Raw genomic sequence first — 13028 nt, forward strand, 5'->3', positions numbered from 1 at the left:
TTTTATCAAAATAGTTTAACCTGCTTTTTTGCAATAATCACTGATCTGGCTTTCAGGTATGTCTATGAAAACGCCCTTTTTGTAAAACAAAATTACCAGAACCATGCATAATGCACATTCACTAATTATGACTAACTTCTTGTAGCAGGCATTATAGAAAAAAAAATGTTACAAAGGTCTCAAACAATCTCTCAAGCCCACATGCTAGTGAGTAGCCAGCTAATCTTTATATTTCAAGTTTAGCCAACTTGGATCCATTTGCTAGCTAACATGGCAAAACAGTTGAATTGTTAGGAACACACCCTTCTGTCCGTCTCCAACTGTTTGAACAGCATGCTAGCCTGTCCACTTTGTTCAGATATATAATTGTGATTTATGCTTATTGCACATTTATAAAACACAGACTAGACAGCTAGTATAACAGTCTTTGGCTAAAATGGTGCTAGCTGTATGCGGTGCCGCATGCACAAAAAACTGAGTAGTGTCTGCGCTGCGCGCAATTTGAGGAGTTGAGACATAAAAAAGGGTATTGTTAGAAAGGTTGACGTCTTCTCTATTACAGTAAAATTGTCTCAATGTGTTTCGGAATCCATCTGACCAATTCTGTTGCACCAAACCTCAAATGCAAATACCGATTTGAAACCGCTTGTCAGAGGAAGAAGTGATCACTCATCTTTGTTGTTGTGAGTGGCAGGGGAAAGGGATTGGTGTGTGTAAACAGGGAGGAAGAGGCAAAGCGAAAGGTTTCACTTGCCAAAATCTGTGCGTTTCTATGGGCTTATTTGGACCCAAGCTTGTCACCTGCCTTCCCGCCTTTGGGACAACGACTCCCATTGTTTTTTGTTTTTTTTGTGGGGGGGTGGGGGGGTGCAGACAATTACATTGATAGATTGTAACTTCCATCAATGTAATTGTCTGCATCACTTCCAATCCCCCATGTTTCTTTAATATATATATATATATATATATATATATATATATACATATACACATACACACACATATACACAAACACATCCTTTAAAAAAAATATATATATATATATATATATATATATTCCCCTTTATTACTTTCCAACCCCGCCACCCTTTCCCTACTTGGAGTAAACTAGTGAACAACAATGCTTAGGCCTCCACTTCCAGCTTATACCTACTATCTACATTTTATGGACACAGTCAATTTTACAATAATTATATTTTGTTTGTTTTTTCTCCTGAACTTCCTCTACTCTCAACCTCTCCGATCATTTTCATGATGTCCATCCGGTTTGCTTCTATATGCCATATCTTTCTAACTGTGCTCTTTCACAAAAGCTCCCAACCTACAACCTATATACTTATTACGGACACAGTATGCTTACATTATTAGTTATCTTGTTATTATTTGTTGTTAGTTGTTATTAGTCCCATCCTTCAATTCCATTCAACACCTCCCATCTATCTTTTAACACCATCCATATAGGATTTCTATTTGCCATATATATTTCAACTGTACTGTCTTACAAAAGTTCAGAACCTTTCTATTCTCTGTTTCTACAGGATTGTGAATTGAAAATAAACATTTTTGCTAAAAGTATTATGTTATTGATCGATTGACTATGACTTTTCAGATCACCCAGTAATGCTATCTGCAAGGTTAGCTCCAGGTAAATATTGCAATCTTTAGCCATTCCTGGACCTGTGTCCAAAAACAAGCTACAAATGGACAGTACCAAAACAAATGATCTAATGATTCTGTCTCTTTGCAGCAAAATCTGCAGAGCTGGGAAGATTGTATCCCCCATATAAATAACATTCTATTGGTAGCAAGAATTGTTTATAGTAATTTAAATTGAAAGATCCTAAGTTTTGAATCTGGTGTCGTTTTGCGTATCAGTTCATAAACACTATGCCATGGGATCGGTACATCAAAAATCTCTTCCCAACTATTTTGCAATCTATATGGGACTGCTGTCAATCCTTTGGTCCTTAAATGAAACTGATATACCTTTTTATTTATCACAGTTTTCCTTAACCAATTATGTTATTTAATGCAAGGCCGACAGACAAGTTACTCCCCCTTCCACTTTCCTCTTCCATTTTTGCGGTAAGGCTTCAATTATTTGGTTGTAATTTTGGGTAGAGCAGACATTTCCATATGTTTTTGTTAGCTGCATGTGCGACATAACTCCACCAGTCCTACGATGATATCATTTACGAAGATTATACTTTTTTTTTTTTTTTTTTAAGTTTTTTTTGTCAATTAGTATATTTGAGTTTAACCACAATATTTGTTGCATTATTTGTTCTGTCGTTTCTGGAGGATTAAATTGAAATTGCAACCAACTTTCTATGGCTTGTTTTAGAAATAGTGATATTTGGGAGATTATTTCCTTTCCAAATAACTGAAAGTGAGTGGTTGTAATCTGAATAAAGGGAAAAAGGCCATTCTTGAAAATTGTCTCACCCAATCTTACTAATTTGCTAGAGAACCAGTTCGGATTTAAGTATAACTTTTGTATGACTGAAGCTTTTAGTGATAGGTCTAATGCTTTAATATTTAATTATTTCTGTCCTCAGAATTCATATTCATTATATAAATAGGCCCGTTTAATTTTGTCTGGCTTGCCGTTCAAAATAAAATGGATAATTTTTTTCTCTCATATCATTTCAAAAACTGTTCGCTAGGCGTAGGCAAGACCATAAGCAAATACATAAACTGGGATAATACTAAAGAGTTAATCAGGGTGATTTTTCCACAAATACAGGTATTTACCTTTCCATTGGTAGCAAGATCTTATCTATTTTTGCTAACTTTCTATTAAAATGTATTGAAGTGAGATAATTTATTTCCTTTGGGATATGTATTCAGAGTATATCCACATCACCATCAGACCATTTTATTGGTAAACTACATGGTAAATGTAAAAATTGTATTTTTTTGTAATCCAATACGTAATATAGTACATTTGTCATAATTTGGTTGTAATCCAGAGAGGTTAGAAAATATATCTAGATCCTCTTTGAGGCTGTGGAGGGATTCTAGTTGTGGATTTAAAAGAAAACATGAATCATCAGCGTACAATGACACCTTTGTTTTTAAGCCCTGGATTTATAATATATTAATATGCCATTTAGCAGACGCTTTTATCCAAAGCAACTTACAGTCATGTGTGCATACATAAAAAATTTTACGTATGGGTGGTCCCGGGGATCGAACCCACTACCCTGGCGTTACAAGCGCCATGCTCTACCAATTGAGCTACAGAGGACCACATTTCTAATCCCCTGATATTATTGTTGGATCTGATTTTAATAGCTAACATCGATGGCCACAATAAATAGATATGCCGATAGTGGACAACCTTGTTTCACTCCTCTTGACAGTTTAAAACTTTCTGAGAAATAGCCATTATTTACTACACTGCTCAAAAAAATAAAGGGAACACTTAAACAACACAATGTAACTCCAAGTCAATCACACTTCTGTGAAATCAAACTGTCCACTTAGGAAGCAACACTGATTGACATTAAATTTCACATGCTGTTGTGCAAATGGAATAGACAACAGGTGGAAATTATAGGCAATTAGCAAGACACCCCCAATAAAGGACTGGTTTTGCAGGTGGTGACCACAGACCACTTCTCAGTTCCTATGTTTCCTGGCTGATGTTTTGGTCACTTTTGAATGCTGGCGGTGCTTTCACTCTAGTGGTAGCATGAGACGGAGTCTACAACCCACACAAGTGGCTCAGGTAGTGCAGCTCATCCAGGATGGCACATCAATGCGAGCTGTGGCAAGAAGGTTTGCTGTGTCTATCAGCGTAGTGTCCAGAGCATGGAGGCGCTACCAGGAGACAGGCCAGTACATCAGGAGACGTGGAGGAGGCCGTAGGAGGGCAACAACCCAGTAGCAGGACTGCTACCTCCGCCTTTGTGCAAGGAGGAGCACTGCCAGAGCCCTGCAAAATGACCTCCAGCAGGCCACAAATGTGCATGTGTCTGCTCAAACGGTCAGAAACAGACTCCATGTGGGTGGTATGAGGGCCCGACGTCCACAGGTGGGGGTTGTGCTTACAGCCCAACACTGTGCAGGACGTTTGGCATTTGCCAGAGAACACCAAGATTGGCAAATTCGCCACTGGCGTCCTGTGCTCTTCACAGATGAAAGCAAGTTCACACTGAGCACATGTGACAGACGTGACAGAGTCTGGAGACGCCGTGGATAACGTTCTGCTGCCTGCAGAATCCTCCAGCATGACCGGTTTGGCGGTGGGTCAGTCATGGTGTGGCATTTCTTTGGGGGGCCGCACAGCCCTCCATGTGCTCGCCAGAGGTAGCCTGACTGCCATTAGGTACCGAGATGAGATCCTCAGACCCCTTGTGAGACCATATGCTGGTGCGGTTGGCCCTGGGTTCCTCCTAATGCAAGACAATGCTAGACCTCATGTGGCTGGAGTGTGTCAGCAGTTCCTGCAAGAGGAAGGCATTGATGCTATGGACTGGCCCGCCCGTGCCCCAGACCTGAATCCAATTGAGCACATCTGGGACATCATGTCTCGCTCCATCCACCAACGCCACGTTGCACCACAGACTGTCCAGTAGTTGGCGGATGCTTTAGTCCAGGTCTGGGAGGAGATCCCTCAGGAGACCATCCGCCACCTCATCAGGAGCATGCCCAGGCGTTGTAGGGAGGTCATACAGGCACGTGGAGGCCACACACACTACTGAGCCTCATTTTGACTTGTTTTAAGGAGCCTCATTTTGATGGACATTACATCAAAGTTGGATCAGCCTGTAGTGTTGTTTTCCACTTTAAATTTTGAGGGTGACTCCAAATCCAGACCTCCATGGGTTGATACATTTGATTTCCATTAATAATTTGTGTGATTTTGTTGTCAGCACATTCAACTATGTAAAGAAAAAAGTATTTAATAAGATTATTTCATTCATTCAGATCTAGGATGTGTTATTTTACTGTTCCCTTAATTTTTTTGAGCAGTGTATTTTACACCTAGGGTTAGTATACATGATTTTGACCCATTTTATAAGAGATTCTCCAAAATTGAAATGCTCCAGGCATTTATATATAAACCCCAGTCGTACTTTATCAAATGCCTTTTCAAAGTCTGCTATGAATAGCAGGCCTGGTTTCTCAGATTTTTCATAGTGTTCCATTGTTTCCAGTACCTGCCTTATATTATCTCCAATGTATCTTCCATGTAAAAAAACATGTCTGATTAGAATGAATAATATCCGACAATACCTTTTTTATTATATGCGCTATACATTTTGCTAGAATTTTTGCATCACAACACTGAAGTGTAAGGGGCCTCCAATTTTTTTAATGGACTGGATCTTTATATTTTCCACTTGTATCCTGTTTCAGTAATAATGAGATCTTCTTCTTGAGTGTCAGATAATCTACCATTTACATAGGAGTGGTTAAAACATGCTAATAACGGTCCTCTTAGTATATCAAAAAAGGTTTGGTATACCTCGACTGGTATGCCATCCAACCCTGGAGTTTTCCCAGACTTAAAGTATTTAATTGCATCCAGAAGTTCCTCCTCTGTAATTTCACCTTCACATGAGTCTTTCTGTATGGCTGTTAATTTTACATTAATCAATAGACTCCCATTGTTAGGGCGGAGACATGAGGATCTCATCATTGTATACAGATCTCTGGTGTAAATGATAGGTGCACACAGCACAGAAGGAGACGAGACCAAGCGGACATAAACGCTCATGAAAACTTGATTCTTGCGATACAAGCCCTACTTGGGAGGTTGTCAAATGGTTCCCCACTTCCAACTGTATTCACATGTTAATGTTCATAATAGGACTTGCAAGAAAGCGTGTAAAAAGTTAATGTAGGCCTATCATTGTATGAAAATCAAGAAAAACGATATGTTGATTGATACGCTTCTGCTTATAACTATTTAAGATGTGCCAAATAAATTGGCTCCAGCTATGCATTTGGTTTGCCAACTTGCTAGCTAAGTGGCTAGCTTGCAAGAGCAAATGTCTTCGTTACAGCAGAGACAATCAATCCCTTCCTGGATCAAGATCCGTGCTGGCCAAATTGGTTTTGTGCGTAGGCAAAAAAAAATTATAATATTTTTTTCAGTTTGGAAAGAAATAGTGTCCCTTGTGTGCACTGCTGGATAACCATACACACCAATATGGTACAGGAACGGTATGAAAAAATCTGGATACCGCCCAACCCTAGTCTACTTAAATGCAATTTAGACAAAGCATTCTCTTGATAACCCTCATGTTAAAGGCCGATAGAGAAAACAGTGCACCATTCCCTTTCCTACAGCTCTGCCCATTAAATATTAGTGGTATTTGGGGCCATGGCCCTGCCGATGCTCAGTTATAGATTAACCTCCACATTACATTTACATTTTAGTCAGATGCTCTTATCCAGAGCGACTTACAGTTTAGTGAGTGCATACATTTTACATACTTAATTTTTTCATACTAAAAAAACAAACACATCCTGTTTCTCATGAGCTACAAGCAGGAAACACAGCCTAAGAGCACCCTCAAGCGTTCCTCCCATCTCAAACCCTTCCTAAATCAACATTGGACAGATTAGCCACTTTGTGATCACAACCATCGTTTTACCAGTAGCTGAAAACAGCACTGACATGGTAGGTAGTGAACACAAACCCCAAAATTCAAGACAGATAAACAAACATCTGTAAAAAGTATTTTGTGCCAAATATGTCCCTCGAACTCCCCAGACCCAAATATCTGCAGCCATGAAAAATAAGTTGTGGTTTCAATGCCCACAGGCAACTTTTGCACACAAATTACTTTTAAAACGCTTTACACATGTTGAAACCTAATGTAAAACATAATTTTCCATGTAAAAATTATATACTTTCAGAGTAGGCTTGACACTAAGTAGACTAATAAAGGCTACATTGGCGGGAAGGGGGAGAATGAGCAAGACAATGCAACAGCTCAAATTACAAATCACTCAATGCTCACACCAAGTCATTGCATGCTAAGAAACCTGATCAACACTCACCACCCTTATGGAGGTTATGTAGCATCAACAATTAGCATCTCACAATGCTACAAGAATGAGATGTAAAAATGTATTCCAACATACGCACAAAAAAACAAAGGTTTATTATCAGATATTCACAACGAATTAACTGGTACCTTACATTTATAAAATACATGATAAGAAGGACTTACTCTAGTTCAGTGACGTAAGTAGATCCCATGGGATACAAATCAGTCTCTGGACGGCTGGAAGGAAGAAATGTGGTGTTAATAACAAGCCTGTTTTAGTTACATTATCTTGTCTTTTCACTTGCCCTGAACTTCAAGTTGATGCAAATCTAGTGTAATGATGTGTCTACCAATATTAACATTTAATAATGCTCAGGTTCACAATATTGTTCATCTCTGCAGTGTGCAGCAGAAACTGACCTTCAGAACAACAACAAGCATCTGGTTGGATAGCCACGTTGGCAAGACTTTTAGCTAAAGCTAGCAAATATATAGTTAAGTATAGTTAAATTGTCAGTCATTTAACAGTCAGCTATGCTCGCTAGACAATAAGGTAGAATATGATGGCGAACATTCTAGCTAGTTAGCTAACATCGCACTGCCACAGGTGGTTTCAATTTTCACAGTGCAGTGGCTAGCTAGAACATGCGCAACAGGCAACACAGATTAGCAAAACTAGTCAGTCCACGCAATATGCATCAGTTGTTTGAATGTCTTGCTTTTTATAAGCTAACGTTACAAAACAATTGAGTTCAGACCCAAAAAAACTGGCAAGTAAAATAAAAAAATGTGCCTGCTGGTGCTAACTAAAACACCAAAGCAACGATCTAGCTCAGTGAGTCTATAACGGGGACATAGAAAAGCAGCTTTACCATGTTTCCATTACAACCTAAATACAATAACACAATAACGTTCCTAGCTAGGTTAGCTAGCTCATTTTCGTTACAGGACATAGCTATTTACACAGAAAATTACTTTGTTGCTCTTTTCTCGTGAACATAACTTCTACCTTGAACTTACCCGTCCATTGCACAACACAGAACACGCTAGTTACACAGGTTTGATTAGACCATCAAGTCTGTTTTGCTTGGCCGACTTTTCTTACGCCTTTACGAAATGGCGGAGAACAGAGAAACGAAATGTGAATAGCCTAGCTAGCTAGTAAAGTTGTGGGCGTTTGAGACGAGAAGTGGGCGCTGCGCTGATAGGATAAGACGAGAGTTGCCAGAGAGGGGCGGTCTCAAAAAAAGTTTAAGTTTGATTGTAAATGGTCAGTCAAAAATCAATTCTGCTTGATGATGAAAATAGCCTATGCATTTTCATATTTTTTATGCAGAATTCATTTGTGATACAACTGCCTATATGTCTTCAGAGCATGGCATCTCATGCCGTTGTGCAAGGTACCCTGTACGTGTTCTCCAGGTGCGCTGCACCGTGGTTGACCCTGTGCTTCCAACACCTTTGGGTGTGGTGGACGACTGTAAGGAAATGGATATATGCCTAAAGAACAAATAAAGAACAAAGATGCTATCAATTATGTCCATGTCGGTTCATTTTTTGGCAATCTATCGAAATGCCTTGGCATGCTATGATTTCCAAAAAAAACGGATATCTTACAGCTGGTCCTATCGGCACATAGTCATTGTTGTTTCATAAGATGTAGGCCTAAATCTGTGAGCATGGCCTTGGCAAATGTTTGAGATACTGGGAAGACAAAAACAGTCTGGAATTGATTGTATAAAACCTTCTCTTTGCCGGTGTCAGTGCATAGGCTACACTCTGTGCCGACTCATCTGCCTGATCGGACCCTTATCTAGGCGGATTACTGTCGATTGGAGGGAGATCGAGCGCCCTGTACCACCTTGTCCCAAGATGCCTCACTGCCATGGCAACATTCTATGTAACAATTAAACAATAAGACAACATAAGGAGAGATGGGTTGAATGCAATTTGATGCAAAATGGCATAACTATGCTACACTGACAATGACAACTGTGCAGATGAAAGATAATAATAGATGAAAACACAATGAATGTTTTTTTAGCAACATGTAAAGCAGATTTGCCTCCATGTCAACATATACTGAACAAAAATATAAATGTAACATGCAACAATTTCAAATATTTTACTGAGTTACAGTTCATATAAGGAAATCAAGCACTTGAAATAAATTAATTAGGCCCTAATCTATGGATTTCACATGACTGGGAATGCAGATATGCATATGTTCGTCACAGATACCTTTAAAACATTTTGGGTCATGGGTCAGAAAACCAGTCAGTATCTGGTGTGACCACCATTTGCCTCATGCAGCACGACACATTTCCTTCGCATAGAGTTGATCAGGCTGTTGATTGTGACCTGTGGAATGTTGTCCCACTCTTCAATGGCTGTGCGAAGTTGCTGGATATTGGCTGGAACATGCTGTTGTACACGTCGATCCAGAGCATCCCAAACATGCTCAATGGGTGACATGTCTGGTGAGTATGCAGGCCATGGAAGAACTGGGACATTTTCAGCTTCCAGGAATTGTGTACAGATCCTCGCAACATGGGGCCGTGCATTATCATGCTGAAACATGTGGTGATGGCGGCGGATGAATGGCACGACAGTGGGCCTCAGGATCTCGTCACAGTATCTCTGTGCATTCAAATTGTCATCGATAAAAAGCAATTGTGTTCCTTGTCTAGTTTATGCCTGCCCATACCATAATCCCACCGTCACCACTGGGCACTCTGTTCACAACGTTGACATCCCGTGGCAAACACGTGGTCTGCGGTTGTGAGGCCGGTTGGATAAATTCTCAAAAACAACATTGGAGGCGGCTTATGGTGGAGAAATTAACATTACATTGTCTGGCAACAGCTCTGGTTCCTGCAGTCAGCATGCCAATTGCACGCTCCATCAAAACTTGAGACATCTGTGGCATTGTGTTGCGTGACAAAACTGCACATTTTACTGTGGCCTTTTATTGTCCCCAGCACAAGGTGCACCTGTGTAATGATCATGCTGTTTAATCAGCTTCTTGATATGCCACACCTGTCAGGCGGATGGATTACCTTGGCAAAAATGCTCACTAACAGGGATGTAAACAAATTTGTGCACAATATTTGAAAGAAATAAGCTTTTAGTGTGTATGGAAAATTACTGGGATCTATTATTTCAGCTCATGAAACATGGGATCAACACTTAAAATGTTGCGTTTTTATATTTTTGTTCAGTGTACATACTGTACATACACTGAACAATTACTGGAAGGAAAGAAACTTAATGTGAATGGAACAAATTGCAGTGGAAGCTCCTCGACTCACCTGCCAACAGTATCTCACAAGCATCTCTGTATATCAGGTAACACACCATAAATAATTACCTCACATGCTCCCTTTCAGAAAATTACCTTTCTGTTTGGGTGCAGGTGACTCACCTGCCCATTGATGAATAATTGATGTGTCCACCATAGACCAGACCAGACTGAAGCCCATTGTTTCTCTAGGCTTATAGCCTACATCATTCATCATCACAGAGCCAAAATACATTAAGCTACAGGTCTGTCTAGGGCTTCATGTTCTGAAAGGGAATATGTGAACAATTCTATTCTGCTAGTTCAAAAGATGTCCCCCTACCTAAAAGTGTGAAGTAATACATGAGTAATAATGCAAGACATAATATTATAAAGTTGCTTCTTACTTATACAAATCCAAACATATGGTTCAGCTACCAGAGCCATAGATATACCTCAGGGATTCTTGAAAGACTGGACAATCTTAACTTTTTTTTCACAAATATTTTTCTTAATATTAACAACATTTAAAATAGCCTATATATTTTGATAGATCAAAGTATCAGCTATCACACCATGTAAAGAAACAACCTCCTTAAAAAAAAAAAGTTTATTAAATGCAACTAACTGGATTTGTATCTACTCTGTCAGAAGCCATAAAAGGCATTTCATACTTCCCAAGTGGAAAACTCAGGACCATCTTTCTACGAGTTAGCAAGTCGGACATTTCAGAGTTTCCTAGTTCCGACTAGCACGTAAACGCGGCAGTAGAGCCGACATGGAAATTAATAATATTGAAAGTATTTAGAAAATGTCTGAAACAAATCTTTTCCCCTCATAAAATTCAGCTAAATGTATACTGAACAAAAATATAAACGCAACATGTAAAGTGTTGGTCCCATATTTCATGAGCTGAATTAAAAGATCCCAGACATTTTCGATATATACGGAAAAAGCTTATTTCTCTAAAATGTTACACACAAATTTGTTTCCATCCCTGTTAGTGAGCATTTTTCTTTTGCCAAAGTAATCCATCTACCTGACAGGTGTGGCAAGCTGATTAAACAGCATGATCATTACACAGGTGCAACTTGTGCTGGGGACAATAAAAGGCCACTCTAAAATGTGCAGTTTTGTTACACAACACAATGCCACAGATGTCTCAAGTTTTGAGGGAGCGTGCAATTGGCATGCTGACTGCAGGAATATCCACTAGAGCTGTTGCCAGATAATTTAATATTAATTTCAACGTCGTTTTAGAGAATTTGGCAGTACGTCCAACCAGCCTCACAACCGCAGACCACGTGTAACCATGCCAGCCCAGGACCTCCACATCCGGCTTAGTCACCTGCGGGATCATTTTAGACCAGCCACCAGGACAGCTGATGAAATTGAGGATTATTTCTGTCTGTAGTAAAGACCTTTTGTGGGGAAAAACTCATTCTGATTGGCTGGGCCTGGCTCCCTAGTTGGTGTGCCTGGCTCCTAAGTGGGTGGGCATATGGCCCAACCATGGCTGTGCCCCTGCCCAGTCATGTGAAATAAAATCAAATTAAATACAATTTGATCCATAGTTTATGTGAAATCCATAGATTAAGGCCTAATTTATTTATTTCAATTGCCTTATTTCCTTATGTGATCTGTAACTCGGTAAAATCGTTGAAATTGTTGCATGTTGCGTTTATATTTTTGTTCAGTATAATTTTTCTTTGCTCATAATGCAACAAAATAACAAAAAATCAACTATAAGAATAACGTTTCAAGAATCCCTTACCTATATGACACCTGTGACATTTATATGACAATTTCAATACACATTTCCCACCATGTAATGTTATATTAGTTGGAACATGATGGTGCAATAACTCTTGATAATATTTTAATTGTAACCAATACATTGTTCATATTCAATAACATACAGCCTAAATAGAATATAATTTGTGGAAATAATGCTGAAGTTTATTGAATTATAGAAATGTGAGAAATTTGGCCTACACTCCATCCAAATCATGGCCAATATCCATTCGAATTTTTAGGCCTATCCTAATCGTGTGCTGGTTATTATCGGCAGTGTCACACACGACTATGTATGTCAGGTGCGTTCGATTGACTTGGAAACGGGTTCGCCCTTCCCAGTTTGATGTGCTGTCATTTTTTTAAAGACTACGCTTGAGCGAAACGGTGTGGTTAACTGACGTAGGGTTTCCACCACTTCCGAATTTGTCAGACGAAGTTCCGTCCCCATTCATTTTCAACGGGAGCACGCGGAGCAATACGCAGGGGATTGTGAGAGAGCGGTTGAAAAAGCTCTGCTCTACTTTATGCAAATTAAACGCGGCCACCGCTTCCGTTAACCAATCAGGTGAGGAGCAGATGTTTGCTTGAAAATCTTTCGTTCATGAAACATGGTTCTGCCTGTGATTAGTTCCGGGAAAGCGCAACTAAAAAATATAGAGGAAAGCCAGTCATCGCAGTGTCTGGAAAGCCAGTCATCGCAGTGTCTGGTATTCCAATTTGGAGACACAATCATAAAGTCAATGGCATGGAGGAGGATTGCAGAGATGGTTGGTGTTGAGGGTGGTTGAAGAGAGATTTGCACAACGTTTGCTTGTGCTGCTAACTAGCTATGAACATAAATGAACCTAAACCTAAAAACTGTGATCAAAGCCACCATTTGTGAATGTATTGACGAAATTAAATTGTGAAATTTTCCCACCAAAGGATAGAAAGTAACACAA

General features: G+C 39.5%; 1 protein-coding gene across 4 annotated transcripts in view; it reads right to left on the bottom strand.

Moving 5' to 3' along the window:
• Window positions 1–8150, bottom strand: part of LOC121576454 (polypyrimidine tract-binding protein 1) — a 33262-nt gene extending 25112 nt beyond the window's left edge. For all 4 annotated transcript variants that reach the window (XM_041889608.1, XM_041889605.1, XM_041889606.1 and 1 more), the window contains exons 1-2: window positions 8031–8150; window positions 7194–7247 (exon numbers count right to left, since the gene is read on the bottom strand). Coding sequence is in view for 3 of the 4 variants with exons in the window: in XM_041889605.1 (XP_041745539.1) it covers window positions 7194–7247; window positions 8031–8038 (62 nt within the window). In the remaining variant the exon portion in view is untranslated. The remainder of the gene's footprint in view (window positions 1–7193; window positions 7248–8030) is intronic.
• Between the last annotated feature and the right edge of the window lie 4878 nt (window positions 8151–13028).

Source organism: Coregonus clupeaformis, chromosome 11 (genome assembly GCF_020615455.1).
Source record: "Coregonus clupeaformis isolate EN_2021a chromosome 11, ASM2061545v1, whole genome shotgun sequence".
NCBI lineage: Eukaryota > Metazoa > Chordata > Actinopteri > Salmoniformes > Salmonidae > Coregonus > Coregonus clupeaformis.